This window comes from Podarcis tiliguerta (genome assembly GCF_965153285.1).
Source record: "Podarcis tiliguerta genome assembly, chromosome: 3".
Lineage (NCBI taxonomy): Eukaryota > Metazoa > Chordata > Lepidosauria > Squamata > Lacertidae > Podarcis > Podarcis tiliguerta.
The window spans coordinates 90,904,347-90,929,763 of NC_139536.1; the positions used below are offsets into that span (position 1 = coordinate 90,904,347).

General features: G+C 43.6%; 1 protein-coding gene across 5 annotated transcripts in view; it reads right to left on the bottom strand.

The window, feature by feature from the left end:
• ASAP2 (ArfGAP with SH3 domain, ankyrin repeat and PH domain 2) overlaps positions 1-24,964 on the bottom strand; it is a 92,054-nt gene extending 67,090 nt beyond the window's left edge. The window contains exon 1 of one of the 5 annotated variants that reach the window (XM_083431561.1): positions 24,295-24,964. In XM_083431561.1, the coding sequence (XP_083287687.1) occupies positions 24,295-24,420 (126 nt within the window). In that variant the 5' untranslated portion in view covers positions 24,421-24,964. Of the gene's footprint in view, positions 1-4,366; positions 4,389-24,294 lie in introns of those variants that run through there. The other 4 variants (XM_083431564.1, XM_083431562.1, XM_083431565.1 and 1 more) reach the window with 4 other exon arrangements.
• Between the last annotated feature and the right edge of the window lie 453 nt (positions 24,965-25,417).

Sequence of the window (25,417 nt, forward strand, 5' to 3'; positions counted from 1 at the left end):
ATCTATATCTATATCTATATCTATATCTATATCTATATCTATATCTATCTATATCTATATCTACATCTATATCTAAGCACAGCAGTCCCTTAACCTGCTGCAAACAGATCTATCACACTTCCCAGCCAGGGATCTTTAGGATAGCATATTATTTATTAAATAATAATAATAATAATAATGTGATTAACAGTGATAAGAAGTAATAATAAGGTGATTAACATTGGTTTTAAAAAACAATGTTAACTTCCTTGGCTTGGCTTTGGTCTCAGCAAACAACACACATTTCCCTCCTTCCCAAGCCAAATTCCAAAATCTGGACCCTGCGGAACACCAGATAACAGCAATTGGAACATGACAGATTCTGAAGGATTCAGCTCAGCCATTGGAAGCTCACAAGCCCCTGCGCCCTTCTTCAACTCACTTCCATTCCCATTCCCTCAGAGATGTGGAAATGGAAGTATCACCAGAGGCCTCTCTGAGAAATGTCCATTCCCCCCACCCCAACACACTGTGATTCCTTGAGAGCTGTAAAGTCAATACAGCGGAACCTCATGTTAAGTACTTAATTCGTTCCGGAGGTCCGTTCTTAACCTGAAACTGTTCTTAACCTGAAGTACCATTTTAGCTAATGGGGCTTCCCGCTGCCGCCGCATGATTTCTGTTCTCATCCTGAGGTAAAGTTCTTAACCCGAGGTACTATTTCTGGGTTAGCGGAGTCTGTAACCTGAAGCGTCTGTAACCCAAGGTACCACTGTAGTCCAAAGAAATGGGCCCTGGAAACTGGCACTTTTTGGAGCACCTGACTCCTTAGTATGAATATCAAGGTCTCCAGAAACTGTATGTTCCAGGGTAGCATGCTCATAACAGCATCCTTGGCACAAAGGAATGCTGTTTATGGATCCTGAAAATTACTGATGACTCCAGTGCCCTGGAAAACCACATTCCACAAGGCCCCAAACACCAGTGGTGTGGTCCCGCCCCCCCCCCCCCCCAAGGCTTCAAAGCACCAGAAGACAGAGATTTGTGCAGTCACACGCTGCACTGAAGAAAAATTTCCTGAGGAAATGTAATGCAATGTCGTGAAGTACTATAATCTGGACCAGGCATAGGCAAACTCAGCCCTCCAGATGCTTTGTGACTACAACTCCCATCATCCCTAGCTAACAGTACCAGTGGTCAGCGATGATCGGAATTGTAGTCCCAAAAGATCTGGAGGGCCGAGTTTGCCTATGCCTGATCTGGACATATTCATATTCCGAGCTAATGCATTTGAATGTTACAACAACTCTATTTGCAATGGAGAAAAAGAAATAATATTTAACTCACAGTGCCCTACACTTATTATAGATGTGAAGTTTAAAGTTTCATTTAACACCTGATTAAGATTAATAAGGGAAGCGGGTGGCGTGTAAATCACTGAGCCTTGGGCTTGCCGATCGGAAGGTCGCGGTTCGAATCCCTGCGACGGGGTGAGCTCCTGTTGTTTGGTCCCAGCTCCTGCCAACCTAGCAGTTCGAAAGCACGTCAAAGTGCAAGTAGATAAATAGGTACCACTCCGGCGGGAACATAAATGGTGTTTCCGTGCGCTGCTCTGGTTTCGCCAGAAGCAGCTTAGTCATGCTGGCCACATGACCTGGAAAAACTGTCTGCGGTCAAACGCCAGCTCAATCGGCCAGTAAAGCGAGATGAGTGCCGCAACCCCAGAGTCGTTCATGACTGGACTTAACTGTCAGGGGTCCTTTACCTTTACCTTTTTAAGATTAATAAAGATTTGGCAGCGGAGTGTGTCTATACATATCAAAGATGCATTCCTCAATTTCTTTCTATTTCAGTTGGTGAGTAAACCTTTTAATAAAGTGGTACCTCAGAACTTAATTCGCTCTGGAGGTCCATTCTTAACCTGAAACTGTTCTTAACCTGAGGTACCACTTTAACTAATGGGGCCTCCCGCTGCCACTGCGCGATTTCTGTTCTCATCCTGAAGCAAAGTTCTTAACCCAAGGTACTATTTTGGGTTAGCGGAGTCTGTAACCTGAAGCGTATGTAACCCGAGGTACCACTGTACTGCAAAACATTTCAATTACCCAGGTTTTATTTTATAAGAAATATAGAAATGTATCAGATCTTAAGAATGTCCCTTTTAGAAACACATTCAACCAGCTTTTATTCAGAGCAGTACCCACTAAAGTTAACAGGCCTAAAGTCGTCACGTTCACCAATTTCAATAACTCTACTTTGAATACAACTTACTTGAATCCCACTCTCCTCCCACTGGGTGCTATTCTGTGCGCTCTCCCACCGCCCCCCCCAAGCCAATTTTGGGGGTCCACGGGGGAAGGAAGGAAACTTCATTGCATTAGTGGAAGTCCTTGTACAGGCTTCTGTTGGCAGGTCTAATTAGCTGAATCCCACCCCCAGGGTTGTATTCAACTCAGACTTACTCAGAGTAGACACAATGAAACTAACGAAGCTACATTACTAGGACAAGCACTGAGCACCACCCTTACTTAGAAGGAAAATTGCCCTGAGCCTTTCCCTCCCCTGCTAACACTCAGTCTACACCCAGACATGTCTAAGTTACATCCCAGACAGATAGACCATTGCAATGAGTCACAATATTGTTTCATTTCTTTACAGGGTTCATTTGACACTATTTTCATAACCACCAACATAACCAATTTGCGTTGTGCATCCTGATTTTTATATCTGTGAGGCACTTCAAACAAACCCAGAAAATAACCATTAGTTATACAGATTGGCACAAGCAGGTGTAGCGATTTATTTTTAGCTGCCAATTAAGTGACTAGATTTCAGGTTGAGGGTGCTCCTGTAAGCAGTTCTGGTTAATTAGCCATAATTAGAAGTTATAGTCTCCACAGCAACCTCAGCTCCGGCACACATTGAGAAGATATTTTAAGTGATCCATTGAGCCGGGTATTCCAAGTGCAAAGACTCTGAAACTCGAACTCAGAAGTAGTAAGCATAAAACTAAGAGCATTGACCTGCCACTGATGGGAGGCTTTCATCCAGTGGAGACTCTGACAATAGATAATTTTTGCCAATACCCTCTTCCTCTCAGCAGTTCTCCATGCCACCTTCCACACCAGGTCACAAAGCTCACATGTAGGGTCAAAGCAGACAGCAGACCAGACCTTGGACAGCTCCTGAAGCTCTCCCCTTCTAAGGTAGCTACAAGAATTTGCAGTGGGGAGCTACAGAGCCAACTGTGGCCTCATGTGGGCAGATAAGGATGAGTGCTGTAGGCTGCACTTCACTGGAGGAACTGGTTGGGTGGCTAAAGGGCCCTTGCCTTATTTAGCAGTCTTCTAACTTCTGCAAGCAGAGACATCACCTTGCCAACAAAGGCCCGTATAGTTAAAGCTATGGTTTTCCCAGTAGTGATGTATGGAAGTGAGAGCTGGACCATAAAGAAGGCTGATTGCTGAAGAATTGATGCTTTTGAATTATGGTGCTGGAGGAGACTCTTGAGAGTCCCATGGACTGCAAGAAGATCAAACCTATCCATTCTTAAGGAAATCAGCCCTGAGTACTCACTGGAAAGACAGATCCTGAAGCTGAGGCTCCAATACTTTGGCCACCTCATGAGAAGAGAAGACTCCCTGGAAAAGAACCTGATGTTGGGAAAGATGGAGGGCACAAGGAGAAGGGGACGACAGAGGATGAGATGGTTGGACAGTGTTCTTGAAGCTACCAGCATGAGTTTGACCAAACTGCGGGAGGCAGTGGAAGACAGGAGTGCCTGTCGTGCTCTGGTCCATGGGGTCACAAACAGTCAGACACAACTAAACAACAACAACAACTTCTGCAAGGCTGGGAAAATAATACTACTATAGGAGACAGATCTCTGAGTCAGAGGATAGAGGCAGGACTGAGTCCTCCTTCTTGGCTTCTGCCCAGTGAAGCTACCTTTACCTCTTCTGATTCCTCACCATGCACAAGGCCCTCAGCTTGTGAGTCATCACGACAGGCATTTGAAATACATATTTTATCTCAATGTACGTACAACATTTATAAATATATTTTACCCATAAATAAGCAATTTTAAAAACGTGTTTGGGTTTTTTTTAACGGAGAACTACATTGAAAAATTCAGAGAACTACAAAACCTTGCGGATTCTGAATTGCATTCCAATGTACATAACAGCCAGAGAGGTGTGCGGATCAGGCCCATTTGCATAGGAAAACATGGAAATTAAGTTCCTCAAAGGTCCCCAGTGCACAGATAAGCAGCGCAGAAACATGCTCCAGCTTAATGTTCAGCAAATAAAGCATTTCTCTCTAAGAACAATGTTAACAACACTTGTGGGCCCTATAAAACATTTGCTGCACCCAGGTTGACAATTACCTAGTGTGCCTCAGTCAAGCATATCATCATGTGGTTTCACTGCACAAAGAATCTCCCTTGTCCTCTTCAAGAACCATATCCAGGTACTTTTAAAAAATCCAACAAAGGATTTTAGCACACTGAAAGCTATATAGAAGAAGAGGGACAGAAGCACAGAAGAGGGAACAGAGGAAAGTTATTTTTTTTATTTAAAATTATAACTTGAATTCATCCTAGCAGAGCAGAAACATGAGAGGTTTCACTGAACTGCTACAAATAGTAAGGATAACATGGCACTGAAAATATCCATATGTTGATAAGCTAAAGATATCAAACTCTGGATAGGAGCTTCCTTATACAGCCACCGTCATGTATCCCACGCTGCTCCCCAAGATATACCATTGACATACATGAAACAACAACAATAAAACCAATACAGTGGTACCTTGGTTCCCAAACGCCTTGGTACTCAAACACTGCAAACCCAGACGTAAGTGTTCCGGTTTGCGAACTTTTTTTGGAAGCCGAACATGCTCCGTTTTGAGTGTTACGCTTCCAATTTGAGTGCCACACTTCTGTTTTGAGTGTTACGCTGAGGTCTGTCTGTTTTAGCTATTTATTTTGTGTTTTTGTTTTTGTTGCTCTTTTTGTTTTATACTGTTATGGAATATATTGCACATGATGCGCCATCATGTGAACAGTACAGTGGTACCTCGGGTTACATACACTTCAGGTTACAGACTCAGCTAACCCAGAAATAGTACCTTGGGTTAAGAACTTTGCTTCAGGGTGAGAACAGAAATCGTGCTCCGGCGGCACAGAGGCAGCAGCAGGAGGCCCCATTAGCTAAAGTGGTGCTTCAGGTTAAGAACAGTTTCAGGTTAAGAACGGTCCTCCGGAACGAATTAAGTACTTAACCCGAGGTACCACTGTACCACGTAACATTTGCGTCGCTGCAACTGAGGTTGCAGGAAGCCATTGTTATCAGTCTTACCCATCCCTAAACCTTTCCCCTACCCTTATCATTAAAGCAGCAGCTTGCTAGTTAAAAGCAATTAGGTGCTTCCCACCGCCCAACTGTTACCGATCAGCGACAACAATAAGAGTCATTCTCCTTGTCTGATAAGAAGAGCTGAGGCTCAAACCAGAGCACCATTTCAAATTTAGATAAGAGATAGTATCATTTAGTGTGCAAACCAAAGATACAGGCAACTCCAGAGGCATGATCACATGTGGTCTGAAACCATGGCCCAGTTCACACATCACGTTAAACCGTAATTCCAAAAACTATGTATTTTTTAATGCGTACAAGCAGCATGGTGGCGCATGGTGTTCCTTCCTGTTGCACTGCCAGGAAACAAATAAAAGTATGGCACACCATGACAGGCTCATGGCTTGTTTTCCCCAAACTATCCACAAGCAGTAAGCTTATTTGGGGGGGGGGGGTTGTTCCTTGAAGAGCAACAAACCATGAGCACAGGTTCAGATCTCATGGCAAGCCAGACTTGGCCTTGTTTCCTGGGGGTGCAGCAACAGCAGGAATGGAGAGCAGAGAGAGCTTTTCACCACTACACACCACCACGCAGCATTTTTATGTTGTTTCTAACTATCTTTTAATGTGGTATATGAACCTAGGATTGCCCTATTTTTGTGTGTGTTAAGCAAATTCCGGACCTACAGCAACCCTAAGAAGCAGGCCAATGTGTGGGGGCAAAGAAGGAGCTCAACCACCTAATCAAAACGGTTAAAGGCCTCAAACGTAGGATGGGGGAAAGGCCGTTGAGTTAAAGTCACCAATCTTTGGACAGCCTCTCACCAATCAGTGTTGACGTTCTCTGTACAAACAAATATAAATCAACCGCAGCACGCTTCTGACTACACACTGCTGGCTTTGTGAGCAAAGTTTTAATGAAAACAGCCTTAAGCACCTGAGACAAATTCATCAATAGCTTGTCCACATAGATTCTTTCAAGTCATCAATCTACCGCCTTCATATTTCCCTGGCTTCCTGCTTTCTTCTGCCTGCTAGCAATGACCTCTGAAACCTGGTACAGTTCTAAGATTAAGATATGAAAGTCTCGCCCCACTTCACTCTGAAATAAGCAAGGTTAACAGGCTTACTCACTTTTGACTGCTACAACATTGTATTTATTGCTTGCGAACGTACAAATTGTGACAGACCAAACAAGCAGAAAACAGGAGGTTTACTGTGATTGGGGGTGGAATATAACACATGCAAGACACTTTTCTTATTTAGTGTATGACTCAGTGTTTGGGTTTGGAATTACTGGTGATTGATTGCATGCTCATAGCAGCATTGGCGCTAGGCACTTCTCAAGTCAAGAGTACTTACATCAATGGCATAAGCCTTATTAGAAGAGACTAAGAGGAGATACGATAGACGTTTTCAAATATCTAAACAACTATCACATGGGAAATAAGAGCAAGCTTGCTTTCTCCTGCTCTGGAACGTAGAACCCAAATCTATGGATCCAAGATACAATGAAGGAGTTTCCAACTAAACATCAGGAAGAGTTTTCTGACAGCAAGAGCTGCTCAACTGTGCAGCAGAATCCCACAAGAGGTGGTGGACTCTCCTTCCTTGGAGGCTTTTAAAGCAGAATTTGGATGGCCATCTGTCATGTATGATCTAGTTGAGATTCCTGCATTTCAGGGGATTGCACTAGATGATCCTCAGAGTCCCTTCCAACTCAACAATTCTATGATTCTATGAATTAATATAAGGGAAAGAAATGGAGGCAGTGAGAGATTTTACTTTCTTGGGATCCATGATCACTGCAGATGGTGAAGGCAGTCACAAAATTAAAAAGATGCCTGCTTCCTGGGAGAAAAGCAATGACAAACCTAGACAGCATCTTAAAAAACAGAGACATCACCTTGGCAACAAAGGTCCGTATAGCTGAAGCTATGGTCTTCCCAGTAGTGATGTATGGAAGTGAGAGCTGGACCGTAAAGCAGGCTGATAGCCAAAGAATTGATGCTTTTGAATTGTGGTGCTGGAGGAGACTCTTTGAGAGTCCCATGGACTGCAAGAAGATCAAACCTCTCCATTCTTAAGGAAATCAGCCCTGAGTGCTCACTGGAGGGACAGGTCATGAAGCTGAGGCTCCAATACTTTGGCCACCTCATGAGAAGAGAAGGCTCCCTGGAAAAGACCCTGATGTTGGGAAAGATTGAGGGCACAAGGAGAAGGGGATGATAGACAATGAGATGGTTGGACAGCATTCTTGAAGCTACAAACATGAGTTTGACCAAACTGTGGGAGGCAGTGGAAGACAGGAGTGCCTGGCGTGCTCTGGTCCATGGGGTCACGAAGAGTCGGACACAACTAAACAACTAAACAACAACAACGAATTAATGTAGCACAGTTCTAAGGGAAAAAATGATACAAGTGTACTGCAGAACAAGCAGCATTAAGCCGCCCATATTCATAATTTGTGTCTAACCAAGTTCTGTATTATATTTCATAATCTAAGGACCAGAAAAGATTTGCAAGGAGTCCTGGTGGCAGCATGCTTTATGACGTATCTCAGACATGAGCAAAGTCTACAAAGGTAGCGTGGACTGGCTCTACTGCTCTTTATTCTTTAGCTAGACTACAGGTAGACTCCCTTCTGGTCCAGAATCAACGAGAAAGGCTATGGCCTCATCTCCACATTTGAAGCAGTATCATGCCACTTTAAACAGTCATGGCTTCCTTCAAGGAATTCTGGGAGCTGGAGTTTGTTAAGGGTGTTGAGAGTTGCTAAGAGGCCCCTATTCACCTTAGAGAGCTGCAATTCTTGGAGTAGTCTAAGAGTCAATCCCACTCACCCAGCAAACTTTCCAAATTTAAAGCACATGGCTTTCTCCAAAGACTCCTTGCTGGAGAGAAGATATGAGCTGACAACTTTGGTGACCAGATCATTCTCTTCGATTATGCAGACAGTCAATTCTAATTGTACAGAAAAGGGAGTAAATGCAGTGCTGGCTACAGAACACAATTCAAAACTGCATTCAAAAAACCATGGTAAAGTCTTTGCTTGTTTGAGTCCTTGTTTATTTACAAGTGTGGGGTGCATTACTTCATGACTTCCCCTTGCTCCATGACGAGTTTCCTAGGCTTGTTTCAAACCCACGGGAAGACTTTCTTGCATCAGTGAGCAACAGAGATCAATGGCTACCCTGGCTGGGGCTGATGGGGCTTCTGGTTCAAAACATCTGGCAACCCACACTGGCTACCCATGTAGTAGAGGCGTACCCCTTGCCTTGCACATGTTCCCAAAGAGGACCAGAAGCCACCACGTCATACCAATCCATCCTCAGAGGCAGCACCTATCAGTCATCTTGCTTCCTTTGGGAACCATTTCCTTTGCTTCCTCTCAAGGAATAACAGCCTCTGAATGCACCAAAATCAGGAACAATGCTGAAAGCAAACTTTCGGGTTTTGAAAATCCACAGGAGAAAACAGGAGATGATACTTTAAACAAGACAGCCACACACACCACTGATTCTACCAACATTTATAGCCACAAGAATGTTCGCTGTATCAGATTTATTTGAGCTTCCATAAAATAAATGCCAGTCTCCAGCGTAAGACGTAAACTCAAACACAGCAACAGTTCCGCCCTTCCTGCAACAGTTGGCAAGCATGTTAAGTGGAATCAAACTAGACAGCAAAGGAAGGTTCCTTGTGCCAAGTTCCTTGTGCCAAGTTAGGCCACTGGCCCTTCTGTCTAAGTATTTATACTGGCAGAAGCTCTTCAGGGCTTCAGACGGGAGCTGTTTTCTCAGCTCTACCTGAAGATGACAGGGATTAAACATGGGAATTTAGCAGACCCACCTGTGCGTATTATAAACTGATTCTTAAGTAACTAATTCATAAGGTGTTTTTTAAAAAGTGATACAGAAATATAAACCAGACATTGGTCTAAGCACACCTGTCATAGACTATAATACCTTTCCATCTAACTTTCTCTTACAAATGATCCAACTATGCTGAATGCTCTGAGGCCGGCTCACTTTGCCCGATATAAGAAGCAAACAGTATACAAAGCAATGGCCTGATTCAATGCCAAAAAGGACTAACACACATTCCTATATGGTTTTGGTTCAGTGTAAACCATTGGCTACAGTGTACGCAGAAGTCACTATGAATTTCTGTCCCGTCATACCTTCAGAATTTGGGAGGGATTGTGCATATATTTTCTAATTGTGGAGCTAGTCTCATACTTCATGAGGTTGCTGGCAATGTTTAAACTTTTCAGGTTAAAGAGTCTTATGCAAAAGAACTCCACATGTTCTCCCAAAAACTGTGATGTCCAATGATCCCTTCTAGCTCTTGACTGTCTACTGAGGCTCTTACTACTCCAACTGGGCATGGCTCTCTTCTGGGTCTTAGTCGGAAATCATCCCCACATGTGCTACATGAGACCCTTTTAATTTTAACTAAAAGTGCCACTGGCTTAAAACCGGGACCAATAACTGAGAGAGATGGCAATGATGCAGCACAAGTGAGTACAGGTATGTGCATAATTCAGGGCCCTGGGCAACTCTGGGAGGAAGGTTGGGGTATAAATTTAATGAATTGAGTTAAAATGGACCCTGATCCCAAACAAGGTCATGTTGGAGGATTCCCCTTCTCACATCTTTTGAATACCATCCTCTTCACAGGTTGCAGCACTATCAGCAACCTAGAACAGTGCAGGCTTCCAGAGGACATTCTCAGAACACTTCTTAAGTTTGGCAGACACAGAATTTCCAATAAACTATTTTACTTGAATCTATCCTGCAGCTGATAATTTTGAATAAACGTATACACTTTATAAAATGTAATAATAATTCAGGCAGTATTTGGAAACTAATGCATTGCTTCTGAAAAAGATGTCACACACTAGCATACAGTCAGGAAATCAAAAGGAAACTATGAGAAAAAGTCCTTCCTTGGATTCTCATGGGCAAAACAGAAACTAAAATCGCCCATCTTCAGTTTCGGAAATCAATGCCTAAATGGAAGTAAAGGTGCAAGGAACATGTTCCTAGAAATAATTAATGTATTTTTACCTTGATCTGAAATGTGTCTGATTGTCGATAAATGTTTCCAAGTAAGTCTATCTAGCACTGAAGTCTCAAGACCTGTTTATTTATTCCCTCCATACATAAGCTGAATGCAAGGAGAGGGATTGTGGGATTGGTGCTTGCTGTCCTTCCTCCAACAGTGTGAAAGGGGATCTAAGTTGCACACAGGCACACATAGCTAGGCTCCTCCACATGATTAGGGACACGGTGTGCAGCCATGGTTCACAACTATCCTGCAGAACCCAAGTGCATTCAGCTTGCATAGGCACCTAAGCCCCACTCACGCTTTCACTGAACTCACAGAAGATGGGAATAGGACCAAGAAGTGTGGGATCCTACTCTCCTCTCCACACAGCCATTATATACACGGTGTAACAGCATATCCATACTCAAAGGCACAAATCTGTCCCAATCACGCACAAAATACAGACGGAGTCAAATATTAAGAGTCAAGGTTGCAGAGGTGAAGAGTGTGGCAGAGAACTCCTTCCCATGGGCACAGGTAGGATTTTTGTTAGGGGGGGGGCAGAACCTCAGTCAAACTGCAAGGAGACCTATCCCAGGCAGAGGGAGGATTCTATATTCATCCATGCCCTCCTTTTCCTATTTAGAATCTGGCAACACACTCACACAGTTTATACATGATTGAGGGCAGAGCAGATACAAATTTAATACACATGCATTATGCATTATTCAGTGGTTGCAGGTAAAAAAAAATACATAGGACTTGCTTCTTCTATGTGGAAGTGTTTGAAGACTGGAGGGCAGGGAGCAGTACCCTACAAAATTTTCTCTTAATTTTCTACTTCTGTGTCGGATCAAAGGAATACTTTTTTAAAATGAAAAACAGATGGAAGAGCAGGGATTATGGACTTGTGAAACAAGGCTGAGTATTGCACTAAACCGACTAAAACAAATTACTCTTGCTGGAGAGGAGATATGAGCCGACTACCTTAACTGCCAGATCATTCTCTTCCATTATGGAGGAAGCTTTGTATTTGTAGTATATTTGTATTCTACACAAATACAAAGAGAGGGGAAATTCTACTTTTTGTTGTACTAAGCACAACAGGCACCTTCTCTACCCCATGGAACGAAATGAAGTAAAATAAGAACCCAGCAAAATTCTGAATTTAAATTAGGGAACAGGGGTCAAGAAAATGGATATATGCATGGCAATGAAATTTCCACTCTTCTGCCTTTGTTCAAATAGTAATCCTGTCTGATTGATAGGGATTAAAATGATTAGTGAATGTATGCTGCTTCCTAAATGGCTTTCCTCAAAATAGATTTCACTAGGGCTGTTCCCCCCCCCCTTTTTTTGTAAAGTAAGTTTTCACTGAAAATGAACCAGAGCAAATAATGCATGCTTCATGTCCACATTGCTTTCATGCTCCCTTATTTCCCCTCTGCGTCATTTAAAATACATAACAAAAGCTTTTCAGGAATGCACAACTAATTTGTTCCACTACAATCTCTTCAGCTGTTTTAAGGTAGTCACATACATACTTAACATAATGCCTAGACAAAATTATAGACTTCCAGCTGGAAAAAAAACGCACCACAGTGATAATCTACTCTTTACTCTGGTGCAAAAAAAGGGGGGGCATCTGCACAGCAGGTGGTTTTATACAGCACACTACAATTCCTAGACAATGCTAAGGATTAGGAAACCAAGTCACAGCCTACGCTCTAATTTCTGGCTTTTGTTGGTTTAAAGTCAGATGCTAACATTGAGGATGCAGCTGTAGGAACAGACATTAAAGAAACATGACTGCCAAGAGTAACAGCTGTAACATTTGCACAAATGAACTAGACTAGACATGAGCAGGAAAAGTTCAAAACTGATAAACCAATCATTACAAACCCTTGAGGAAAAAGCATTCACTGGACTGGAGAACCAAACCTACCAAAACAACAAAGAATGCCCACTCTCTGTTCTACTGCTACCTTTCGATATTTGTATCTTCTCTGCACTTGTAAATCATGGGCTTCTCAAGGCTATTATGAATGGTTAACAAAGCTTCGCAGACAAAAAAACAACAACAGATTCTGCTCTTTAATAATGACATCATAACCTATAGATGTGCATCCTCTTATCCATATTGCCTTACTGTCATCCAAGAGCCAGCCTACTGAATCCCTTCGGATTAGGTCTTGGATCATTATCATCACACACGGCCTCACCAACCATGTGTTTCACTGGAGCATTCGTTTCAGACAGCTTGCAATGGTGCACAGGATAAAATCAGCTGGAAGGAGGCTACAACCCATTTACTGAGTTTGTTATACAAGAGTTAGATATTCATGCACCTCTGCAAGTCAAAAGCAGTTGGCAAAGACCCGCAAATCATTACAGAAGGGGAACGGGAAACTTGCATAAATTCCACACACACACCCATTGTTAAACTTAGCTGGGTTGTGGTTCAGAAACCTTTTTTAGCGCAACAGCATCTTGATCACATATCTCATCAATGACTTGTTTTGCATTAAGTAATATATTCCAAAACATTTATGAATAAGGTCATGGTTGGTAGTAGCAGCTGGCAGCATTGCTATCCTGGCTTCCCAGTACAATCTGTGCATTCATTTACATCCCAACTCTTTCTCTAAGAAGCTCAAGGTGCCATACATGGTTCTCCCCATCTTCATTCCTACAACGACCCTATAAACTCAGTAAGTTAGGCTGAGAGATAGTGACTGGACAAGGTTACTGGGTGGGCTTCATGGACAAATGGGGATTTGAACCCTGGTCTCCCGGGTCCTAGTCTGACACTCTAACCACTATACCACACCGGCACTTACTGAGAAGGAGGGGCATGGCAGCATGGTGAGGGCAAGATGGCAGGAATATCAGGCTGGCTCTCCCACCGCACTCTCACTGTGCTGAGCTTCCTGCTGCCTTGCACCTCCCTCTCTCCCTCTTAGTAAGTGTTGGTGTCGGGAAGCCCGTGAGACTGAGCAATGAAGCCCCACCTGCACCTCCCCGCTGGGTTTAAAGGCAGCATGACATTTTATTTTGGATATAATTATGAACTTGTGATTTAATGTGATAGGACAAATACTTGTACCAAGCCACATTTCAAGCTGCAAAGCTCCCATGTGCTTACTCTAAACTTGATCCTGAACGGTACATCAATTGGTAAGCTGCACACTGACTCTGCATTGGTTAGTCCAGTGGTTTTCAACCAATGTGTCAGGGCACCCTGGGGTGCCTTGATGATGATCAGGGGTGCTGCGGGCAACACTAGCCTCTATCCCTCTTTCCTTCCCTCCCTCCCTTCTCTAATGCCCTCTTGCATCTCTGCCTCCCAAAGGCTTGCACAGCTGTTTGTTGCAGCAGCCCTGCTGCCGCCACTGCTGCCTACCCAGGTAAGGTGCTGGCCTCACGTTCACCTTTGGCCACTTTATGTTGGGCCACTAAGGCTGGGGGCCTCCTCTCCCCAGGCCCCTATGGGGCGATGTGAGGAGGCACCTCTTTTGGGGGCAGGGAAGGCAGCTCATAGACCAGGGGCGGCAGCAGCAGCAGCGGCTGCCCGGAGGACTCCCAATGAGAGGGGAGAGGAGGCTGAGGGAATATTGCACAAGGGAGGGTGTTCAAAAAAGGGGGAAAGTCTGCCAGCTCTGCAGGCAAGGAGTGACATAACTGAGCCCCATAGGTGTACAGCAGAAAGAAGGTAGTTGGTCAAGGGATCCCTGGACTCAAAAAGGTTGAAAACCTCTCGGTTAATCCATGCAACTGTACGTACATAATCTACCTAACACTTCTGTACTTGCAACAGAGGTAAGCAACTATAATCAGAGAACTGCTTCTTTACAGACCAATGCTAAACTTGCATTCAGCACTACAAAAGGCAGAATTAATTAGAAAGGATTGAGAAGAAAATACCAACCCTACCACAGACCTCATTTTTTGTGTTTTCCTCCAAGGCACCAAATCTAAACACATGCTTAAATCTCTGCAGAATCAGCAGGAATCCAAGTCATCCTGAACGCTGAGGTGAAAACTGTCCCCAAGAAGCACCCCACATATGGCTAAAGTAACCCCTCAAAAATCGAAAGGAAAATCTACTGCAAATGGTCTGCATTAAGTATGCACCTGAATAGAATTACCATATTTTTCGCTCTATAAGACGCACCAGACCACAAGACGCACCTAGTTTTTGGAGGAGGAAAACAAGAAAAAAAATATTCTGAATCTCAGAAGCCAGAACAACAAGAGAGATCACCGCGCAGCGAAAGCAGCAATCCCTCTTGCTGTTCTGGCTTCTGTGATAGCTGCGCAGCCTGCATTCGCTCCATAAGATGCACACACATTTCCCCTTACTTTTTAGGAGGGAAAAAGTGAGTCTTATAGAGCAAAAAATACGGTAATTCTTCTAACAATCCAATCCTATGCAGAGAAGTGAAGTCTTCTTTGTTCAGTGGGTCTTATTCCCAGACAAACGTGTTGAATTGCAGCCTAAGCAAGACAAACTATTAAAACGCAGGCCAATGAACACTTAATTATTCACAGTCAACTAATCTCTGGATAGAAGATGTTCTCAAAAGGTACCATCCAAACACTTTGTACATATATCCCATCTCCAGAGAAGTGAAAAGGAGTGGTACCACAATTCTTTAAAAGGAAACTTGGGGGAAATTACTGTCATTTCCCCTTGAACTGTTCTTCTTCCAGTTCCCCAGCCCAGCCCCATTCCTTTGAAAACTCAGTTCTCTTGTTGCTACTGCTGGATTTCCAACATCTGTTTTTCCCTGGATCCTTTGCTCTTGAATTATCTGCTGCTTCCTAGAATTAATCTAACCAAATTGCTTGCTTGTCCAACAACTCTCCATTTCCTTGATTCCTTCAAACTATAAACCACTAGAAGCATTTACACACGCAATGTGAGGTCCCTGCACCATATGGTTGGCCACAGTGGGAAGAGAGTTGCAAACTAGATGGGACTTTGGCCTCATCCACCAGGGCTCTCTTCTTATGTTCTTATGTTCAAGCACTTTTGCAATATGTATTTTTACATTCAGTTGTGACACATTGACTGCTGCTAGTCTAAACAGAAACCATCTCCTCTTTTTATGGCTACTTCAACACATGAGGAAAGCTGAGGCTAGCCTTCCCAAACCAGCTACCTTCCAGATGTTGTTGGACCATCACTGACCATTAGCCATGCTTGCACTCATGGAAGTTGTAGTCCAAAACATTTGCAGTGCACCAGTTTGAGGAAAGGGCTGGCCTACGCTGTGCTACCCTCCAGCTGCTCTATTCTATGCACAAAGCTCACACCAAATTGTTCCAGGGTGTGAACTCTCTTACCTGAGAGTTGCTTGCTCACCTGCATCACCCTCACAAGTGGCAAGCAGGGCCTTTGCCATATATCACATTCTGATGTAAAATACTGTAGCAGAATCTGTAGTGAAATGGTACAGCTCATGGTGAATTAATAAATACAAGCTGCCATACATACCCTGGATTTGGCATTGTGGCACACCACTACTAATGCCCATTCAGAGTTGTTCATGCTTGGGCCCCAATATTTGAATCCACTGAGCAACAGTGCACAAGCTAAAACAAGCCAGAACACAGTCAACTTTCTTCTGTGGCAACCATGCGCCCTGTAGTGAGGCAATGCGTTTGTAGGCCAACAGCTAAGTTTTGCCATTGTTCCACCAAGAAATAGGGATGGGCCGAGAGAAGAAAAATAGCTACTCCATCTTCTATAATTTCTTCCACTGCTAGCACTATTTGGAGACAACGCCACAGCTTCTTCAATTTCCAATTTGTCCAATCCTTTCAGCTTTTAGGTCCTGTGCTAAGTATTGTTGTTGGTTCATGTCCACTCCCTACATTCATCACCACTAAGAAAAATAAACACTGACCTAAGATTATTCACATTACTGTTGTTGTACCCATCAGAATTCCTAACTAAAGCAACCTGCATGCATTGGACGCTGCCTTATGCCAGTTCAAAGCTCTGGACCATGCAGTTTAGTATTACCTACACTGACTAGCAGCAGCTCTCCAGGGTTTGGGGCAGGCAGCATGCCCAATCCTACCTAGAGAACCCAAGAACTGAACCTGGGATCTTTTGATCTATCATTGAGCCGCAGCCCCTTCCAATCATTATGATAACATGTGGGTCCACATCATAATCATTTTCACAGAAGCTATGTAGGAAGACTGTGTAAGAGATTATGACTCTTAAGTGGAAGCAGGAATAAAACCATGCAATTACATTATTTTCTAGCAAAGGATACTGCTTTGTTATTGATGCCATTCTGTTTTTGAAGGCAAACTGCTTTTTTTGCAATTCGTAAGGAACATAGCAAGCTATTTGCCTTAAACTGAGTCCAATCCATTTGCCCCTCTAGGTCAGTCCTGCCTACAGTCCAGTTTCTCAAACTTGTGTCTCTAGCTGTTGCTGGACTACAAATCCCATCATCCCTAGCTAGCAGAGCTAGTAGTCAGGGATGGTGGGAGTTGTAGTCCAACAACTACACTGGGGGCTTGCTAAGGTTTCAGGCAGGGAGCATTCCCAGTCCTACCTAGGGATTGAACCAGGATCCTTCTGTAGAAAACGCTTAATACAAACGAAGTTTTAATAACAACAACAAAGTTTTCAAGAGTTCAGAAAACTCCATCACTGGCACTGAAGGTAGCCACAACACTGTTAGTTATGCCTCATAGCTCTTTGTACATAGTGGTTCTGTTTAATAATTAAAAAATGTGGTTTTACTTAAAGCTTGTGCAGATGTATCTAGGATTTAGGCCAAACTTTAACAGGAAATGCAAGCGGGGAGAGGGCAGAAAAGTGAGAGAAAATAGCAACCTATTCACAATTTCAGATCTTAATTACAGAGATCTTTTAGGAAGAAGAAATGTCTATGAAAAGGAAATTCCACCTCCTCCAGCTCCTAGTTTGTTTGTTGTTATTTGTAAGGACTAGGCATCAGTGGCGAGGTTAACGGATTAAATTTGATATTTAATCTGTTAACCTCAACCCATTGCCCCCCCCCCACCTCCGAGGTTGCCTTTCAGCATGATTTTGTGACATGTTTCAGGACCAGAACTAGCTTACAGAATTTTTTCCATACATGCCTCTGGACAGCAGAACAAGACAGCTATTTAGCTACTTTAAAAGTCAAGGGTTGAAAAATAAATGAATTCAGATTTCCCAAGTGCCTACCTTGTACACATGGGAAGAGAAATACTCTGGCAAACTGAACTAGATATTTTACAGATATGCCACATTTACATGCATCCCACACGTTACACGCAATGCAGACTTCAAGAGGTGCACTTTCTAAAAATGGAGCACTGGGATGTCTGACAGGATTGACCAGGGCTAGAATGCTAAGAATTTCTCCTTTGTTGGGAAACTTGATCAACAGGTTTTTCTTTTTCATTGGGATAACTGATTACCACATCTAGGACCAGAAAGGAATTTCCTCCAGGTCAAATTCATTACACCCTGTTAAACAAGCTTGCTTTAATTATCTGGGTTTCTTTTACTAAGCTTGTTCCTTGAACGGCAGGCAACACCTCGATCTGTCCTGTACTCTGCTGTGCACAATAATATGAACATAAAGTCAATCATTGGGGAGTGCCCAATATGGAGAACCTTGCTTTGATTTATCAGATCCAGACATCTTGTATATGCCTATGTAACTCAGGATGCATACTCTGAAACAGTGTCTGAAATTCAATACAGTCCCAGAAATAAAAAATATTATTTGTTATATTTATTTATTTATTGCTTACTAAAAACACACGCACGCAAAGCAACGTACAATTAAAAAATAAAATACCAAATAAAGAGATTTAGAACATTAACTAAAAGTGCTCATCCTACAATGACATGAAAAGGAAACATCTGACTCCACCCAACAAAAAGGCAAACACCAATTAAGAGCAAAATAGTTATTATCAGACACCCTGTAGTAATGTTAACAGTAGTGTCTATTGCTGCAATAGGTTTGCAGTGATTCCCTGAATGCTTTAGTAAAGACAGAAAAGCCACACAAAAATACTTCTTTTAGTTTAAAGACTTCTCTGTGTGAGTGCACCACAATAGAAAGAGAAGCTCAGGCAATCACTCCAACAACTTTTTAAAAGGAAACGTCAGTATCAGTGGAAAAGAAAAGAACTCACTCTGAAACTCACTTATAGATGGTACCTAACATCAAGGAAACTAGCGCTGATACACCCAGGAACCTCACCAAAATGCTGGAGAGGATGCACCTCCACAGGCACATACCTCCACATGTGGTGGGAATATCCCAAAATCCAACTCTTCTGGACATCAATCATACAAGATATATGCAAAATAACTAAGCAAGTATTAGAAGTCACCCCAGAACTGGCCCTACTAAACATATTCCAAGCTAATAATGCCCACTTACATTATAGAGAGTTCATAACCCACCTGCTCTCAGCAGCCAGAAGCATCATAGCCAGACACTGGAGAGACCTGTCAGCAGTGAGCATGGACCAATGGTATCAAACAGTACAGTGGTACCTTGGGTTACATACGCTTCAGGTTACAGATTCCGCTAACCCAGAAATAGTACAGTGGTACCTTGGGTTGCATACACTTCAGGTTACATACGCTTCAGGTTACAGACTCCGCTAACCCAGAAATAGTACCTCGGGTTAAGAACTTTGCTTCAGAATGAGAACAGAAATCGTGCTCCAGTGGCGCGGCAGCAGCAGGAGGCCCCATTAGCTAAAGTGGTGCTTCAGGTTAAGAACAGTTTCAGGTTAAGAACGGACCTCCGGAACGAATTAAGTAAGGTGAGGTACCACTGTATGGGAAACAGTCTTGTTAGAAAAACTAGCCAATAAACTGAAACTGACACGGGGACAAATAGAAGACGCCTTCACCCCAGTATGGTTCCGCTTTATCACATACATAGCCCAACAAGACAACAACAAGAATCCACCAACAGCATACAAATCAATCTGGCTAGCCTGATCCAAAACACACATACACACACACCCCACTCACACATACACAAAAAAACTCACTACAGCCAACCAAAGACAACCAACCACACCCTAGGCCGCCCCCAACCTCTCTCACCACCAAGGAAATACAACAAGTGAATAGTAAAAGAACACATACAAATGACAATGACTAAGGCAGTGGTGTCCAAACATTTTTCAAAGAGGGCCAGATTTGATGAAGTGAAGGGCCAAAAGGGCCAACCAGAGTTGTTAACCTTTTTTTTAGGATTGAAGTTGTTGAGGTTCTTTAAGGATTTTACCCCAGGAAATAAACTGACACAGGGACCAGATTAAACCGACCAGCGGGCCGGATTAGGCCCCCAAAACAGACTTTGGACATGTCTGCACTAAGTAGAAGAATAGAAGCATAACTACCCAACCCAACCCCACCCCACTCACCACTCTCCCTTTTTTCTTCCTAACCTAACACTGTATGCAACACTAATGTCTCACAACAAATGAAACCTATCTGTAGAAATACAAAACCCATCCCAAAATGAGATTAAATCTCCTTCATGAGGTTCTTCATTATTAAGAAAAATCCACTGATCCTACCTCCGACCTATGGGACACAATGGACAAACGTAGATTCATCAATGCTTTACTGTGTCACAATGGAAGTGTGAACTCAAAGAGGAAATTGGGTAATGTGACAAGATCATCAGCATGCCAACGTTTGTTGGGAGCTGCTGTGGTTTATTGTTGCAACAGAAAATAACAATACTTTTTTAAAAAAAGAAATCAAGAAAAATCCACTAAAACCTGCAGGCTGAATTCTTCTTCCCCATCCCCCACTTGGAAAAAGAGACCTTCAGACGGCAGGTAAAGTACCTAAACAGGTTTCCAGCATTTCAGTGACTCATCATTTGCTGTAGCTTAGTCTTTCCAGCCTAGTTACTGTTTTACCTGGCGCAAGCAGTCCTGCTGGCATTTTAATATCATGTATATAAACAATACAAGGCACAGATACACTTTCTGAAATATGTTTGGGAAGCATTATGCAGGATCAGGCCAGGAGAGCAAGTTCTTTCAAACTACTGTCTCCCCCTTTTTTTTGCAATTAGAAATTGGATGGCCTAATTCTAATCATAGCATCATCTCTACAGGCTTGAAAAACCTGCTAAATGGCGTTAATACTGTAAAGGGTGTGACCTGTATTGCTGCAGCAGAAAAGGCTGCAGAGATTTACACTTTGAAAGCCACAGCTATTTAGGCACTTGATTCTAGGCTAAAATGTACTCCGTTTAATTAAGCCATTTCAGAATCTCAGTGTGACCAATTCAGAACGGCTGATGTTTTGCCAACTTTTACTGAAGAAATTAATACTAGTAGATGAGCAGAGACACTTTGCCAACACAAGCCTCAATTAATGCAGCTACGCGTAATTCTACTCACCCGTAGTGAGCAGTTCTTGACAGGGGAGTAAATGTTTAGTTTTATTAGCATTTTCCTCCACCGCACAGCATGATGTAAGATATTGTCTTGATATACATGACAATTAACTATTTCATACTACTGTCCCCTGGAAATTTCTATCTTAGCATTCAAAACCAAGAGAACAGTTGAGATAAGGCATACTGACTGCACTGCTTTGGAAACTAGCTTTCGACTCAATATGTGACCTGCACCAAACATCTGTCAGACAGATTGTGTAGAATCAAGCATGCTTTAGGATTGCTTGCTTATTTGTTTGTTTAAACAGCCTGTTTTCCCATTTATAAGGGAAACAAGCTTTCGGCATGTTTTTTAGAGAGATCCCTTCACACTCAAAAACTCAAATTTATCACCACTCCAGAACTGTGAATGACACTCATTCACAAATCAGGATGCTCTGACTTCTGACTCATGAGATTAAAAAAAGAAATCTCATGATTCTAAGCTACAAAGTGACAATTTGAATGCACTCTTTCTTTGCTTCTGAAGTCATTCCAGGCTTTATAACTCAAATGATGCTGCTGTTCCTGGAATAGGAATTAATAGTTTCTGTGAGTATTTTCAATTCTGGACATCATTTCTTAATGCGCACCCAAAATTGTGGTACCATAGACAAGAGCATCTCTCTGAAAGAGAGTTTAATCTCATGTGGTATATATGAATGCGGTATATATGTAAGCAGTACAAGTCTTTTTAAAGTAAAAATAAAGACCTGTCACTCTCACAAAGCCCCAAGACACAGGAAGTGTTGGCTAACCATTTGAGAGTTATTTATAGGGCCAGTGTCTGCAGAACTGTGTCTAAAGGTAGAAAGGAAGATGGAATTAATATTATTTTTTATTCCTTCAAGCTCTGTGATCCAAGAGTTATGAGAAAAATCCTGGAAACGGAATCATTTCTTCATTGTTTTAGACTGGGATTAGGCCACATTAGCCCTTCCAAGGCATTTCTCCATCACATGGTAACTCACCTGCAGGCCAGTAAACCTGGTGAAAAGAAATGGGGAAAACCTGTGTACTTAGCAAGCTGTATGTTGCTATTAACCTATGCTTTTGCTTCTGAGCCCCCATGCATGTTTGCTCAGAGGCAAATCCCACTGTGTTCAATGGGACTTGCTCCTCAGCTCATGTGCTTTGGATTGCAATTCAAAAACTCTCAAAAAGTTTTCAAATCCCAGACTTTTAATAAGAGACACCTTCCCCCGCCCCAAAGGACTGCTTGGTGTTTTTCAAGATTCAAAAAACCATACATTTTGAAAATATAAAGGTTAAGTGCAAATTTGTAAGGGGGAGGGGATTTCTTCGCAACAGCAAAATAATACTTCCTCCAATCTGGACCAGCTAACTTGAATTCAATAGTTTTTCATCTTTTGAAGAATACAGAACCCTATGAGTCTACCATAACAAAGCACTGTAGTGAAAAAGACAGACTGGACACATTGCATTTTACAAGTTAAATGAACACTTTTATGAAGCAGCCCAGAAAGGCTGTGTCATTCAAATAAAAATGCAAAGTAACTCCAGAGTTTATATGTGTCAGTGAGATATATTCAAACCATATCTGGATGTGCCTCGATATTCGTTTACATGCCACTGACAGTCAGTGAGGGAGAGCAGGATAGTATTGATCCTAGAAATAGTCCAGTTTTTATTTGGGAAGGATTCTGCAAGAGATGTTGAATATTTAGACAGATCACATCTCAGACATTCTTTCTTTTCTGTAGGGTAAATCCCAATGAAGGTACACAAAGAAGCCTAAAACTATGATTTATTTATTTTTTGTTTAAAAAAAACATTACGCAAAAGCAAACTGGCTACACTCTTCACAGGGGTAAACAAAAGCTAATCCAGTGCTAAATCCCTTTGCCTTTAAACAGTACTGTGCATAGTGAGAAAGTGCACCTTTCACTTCTTTTGTGTGAAGGGAAGAGTGCTTTAAATCCCATGTGCCAGGGTCTGATACAACTTAATAAAGAGAAGAGGGAGGAAATGCTGTGGTGTTAGTAAAGGAGGAGTCCCAAGGGGACAGAGGCTTTAGTAAAGCAAGTTTATGATCTTGTATTAGTAGTGGTCAAAGACCTAACCCTTTTGTTTTGGTGACATAGGCATTTTAACTCCTATAAGGAATACGAGGGATGGAATACTCCATGGGTCTCCAACATAATAGGCCTTGAAAGGGGAGAAAAGATGAACACTTTTTAAAAAATAGACGTTACTTATGTGGATCTGCAGCATTTATTTAACCCCCTCAGTCCCCCAGATGGGAGAGAGAAAAATATCCAGAGTAAAGCTTACGGTCTGATCCTATGCATCTTTCTTTACTCAGTAAGCGCTACTAGGTCCAACGGGACTTACATCTTAATGAGTAAAGCATAGGAGGATAGACAGCTTTGGGATCAAGCCCCAGTGAACACAGTGGAATATAATTTCTAAGTAAATATGCTTAGGGTCAGGTTGCACATCTCCCAAATCCCATCTTTCGGAATAAGCCACATTGGAGACAGCAAAGATTGCATATGTGTGTGCGCACACACATTATATACACACACACATAGCCATATATATATGGTTATATATATATATATATATATATATATATATACACACACACACACTATATATATATATATATATATATATATATATATGGTTTATATATATTTGGAGAGTTCCTCTCCCCACTGAGACGGGTTAGAAAATGCCATCAAGAAGTCTTTCGGGAGGGTGGGGGCAGGTTTCCAAAATCTTTGTGTCAGGAAAGCTCATTTGCTGTGTGCAGCTCGTTTAGAGAGGGAGAGAAATGGTTGAAGATAGCCTTGCCCAATACAGTACAGGTGGATATATGGTGGGCCCCCTCCTCGGGGAGGGCTGAGGGAATTCAAGCCCTTTGTGGCAGAAAGGCAAAAAACAAAATATAATAATAATACCCCACCCATCAGTCCCAATATCGAATGCAAAGAGTTGCTAGAGAGGTGTATTCTGAGGAAAAACGATTTAGGAAAAAAAAAAAGGCGGGCAAAAGGGGAAAGAGCAGAAAAGGGGCTGCCGTGATTGTCGCCTTTCTCCCCCCCCCCCGCCAAAAAAAAGCGGGGCATAAACCTCTCAAGGAAGGCACCAAAGGAGTGCTGAGTCGGGCACGGAGCCCCCTTTGTGCCAGAAGGCGGCAAGAGCGGGGGAGGAGAGCGAGCCTGGGCATGGCTGGCGGCTCCTCCATGCTTCCCTCTTGCAGCCTCCCCACTTCCCCAGAGAAGCCCCATAGCCAGGCGCGCAGGGGGCTAGGGAGGCACACGGAGCCCGGGGGCTATGGGGGCTGGGGCGGGCTCGGTGCAGCGGTCGAGCCGCCTCCTCCTTCCCGCAGGCCAGGCGGAGGGGCTGGTCTGGGTCTGGGTCTGGGCTCTGCCCCCTTTCGGCGCCGCCGCCGCCCGCTCGCTCACCTCCTCGATGGCGGCCACGGTGTTCCGGCACTGCACCATCCGGGTGGTGAAGTTGGAAGCGGTGGGCGACTTGTAATCCTCATTGGTCTCGGACACGAATTCCGACACGGAGATCTGGTCCGGCATGGCGGGGAAAAGGGAGGGAAGGAAGGAAGGAAGGCAGGGAAAGAGAGAGAGGAGGAGAGCGGCGGGGCGGGCGGGCGGGCAGGCAGGAGGCTCCTGCAAGAGGAGGGAACGGGGTGGGGGAAAGCGCTGGAAGGAGGAGAGAGGCAAGGCAAAGGCAAAGGCAGGCGAAGCTGGAGCCTCCCCGCCTCACATCGCTCGGCAACCGGCTGCGGCGCGATCTCCTTTGCAAGAAGCGAAGCGTCAGTGGGCGGGTGGGAGGTGATTATTGTGAGAGAGGCAAGCGCGCACAGACACACACCCGCGCGCGCGCCCAGACGCACGCGAGGAAATGCCCTAGTTTTTTTATTAAATGTGTGTGTGTGTGTTTCCCACCCCCCACCTCCAGGAAGGGGGAGAAGCAGACATACAAGCCCTCCCCTTCTAATCACGCACAAGGAGGGCGGAGATGGGGGGCGCAGACTAGACACACACTCCTCCCCCTGTAACGCGCGCGCGGAGGGAGAATCCAGAGCCGCCGCCGCCGCCGCCGCCGCACACGCCCCTCCTAATGCCGAAGGAGAAACACCTCCCTGACCGCGGAGGAGGAAGGCAGGCGCTCACCTCTCCGTGGTCACGTACAGGGAGGGGGATAATAGTTTGTGTATAAACACACACACACACTCTCTTTTTCATGTACATGACAAGAAAAGACTCTCCCGCATCTCTTCTTCCCCCCCCCCTCGCCCGCAGAGCTGCTTTTACGCAGCGTTTTCATTCACGCCTTTCCATCTTCGCATCCCCTCATTCTTCCAAAGAGCTCCCGCTGAAATGTTTCTCAGTGGAGTCGCTTCACCTATTCGCTAATCGGTAACCCTTTTTTAATCAAGCGAGCAACGTGAACGTGTGGATGTTACCACACCTACTGTGGGTTGCCTGGAGGTTGTAACGTTTGAGTTAACACCCGGCTCTTCTTAATGCAGTGCTCTTGGGAACCTGAAGAAACCCAAGGCTGGATGAA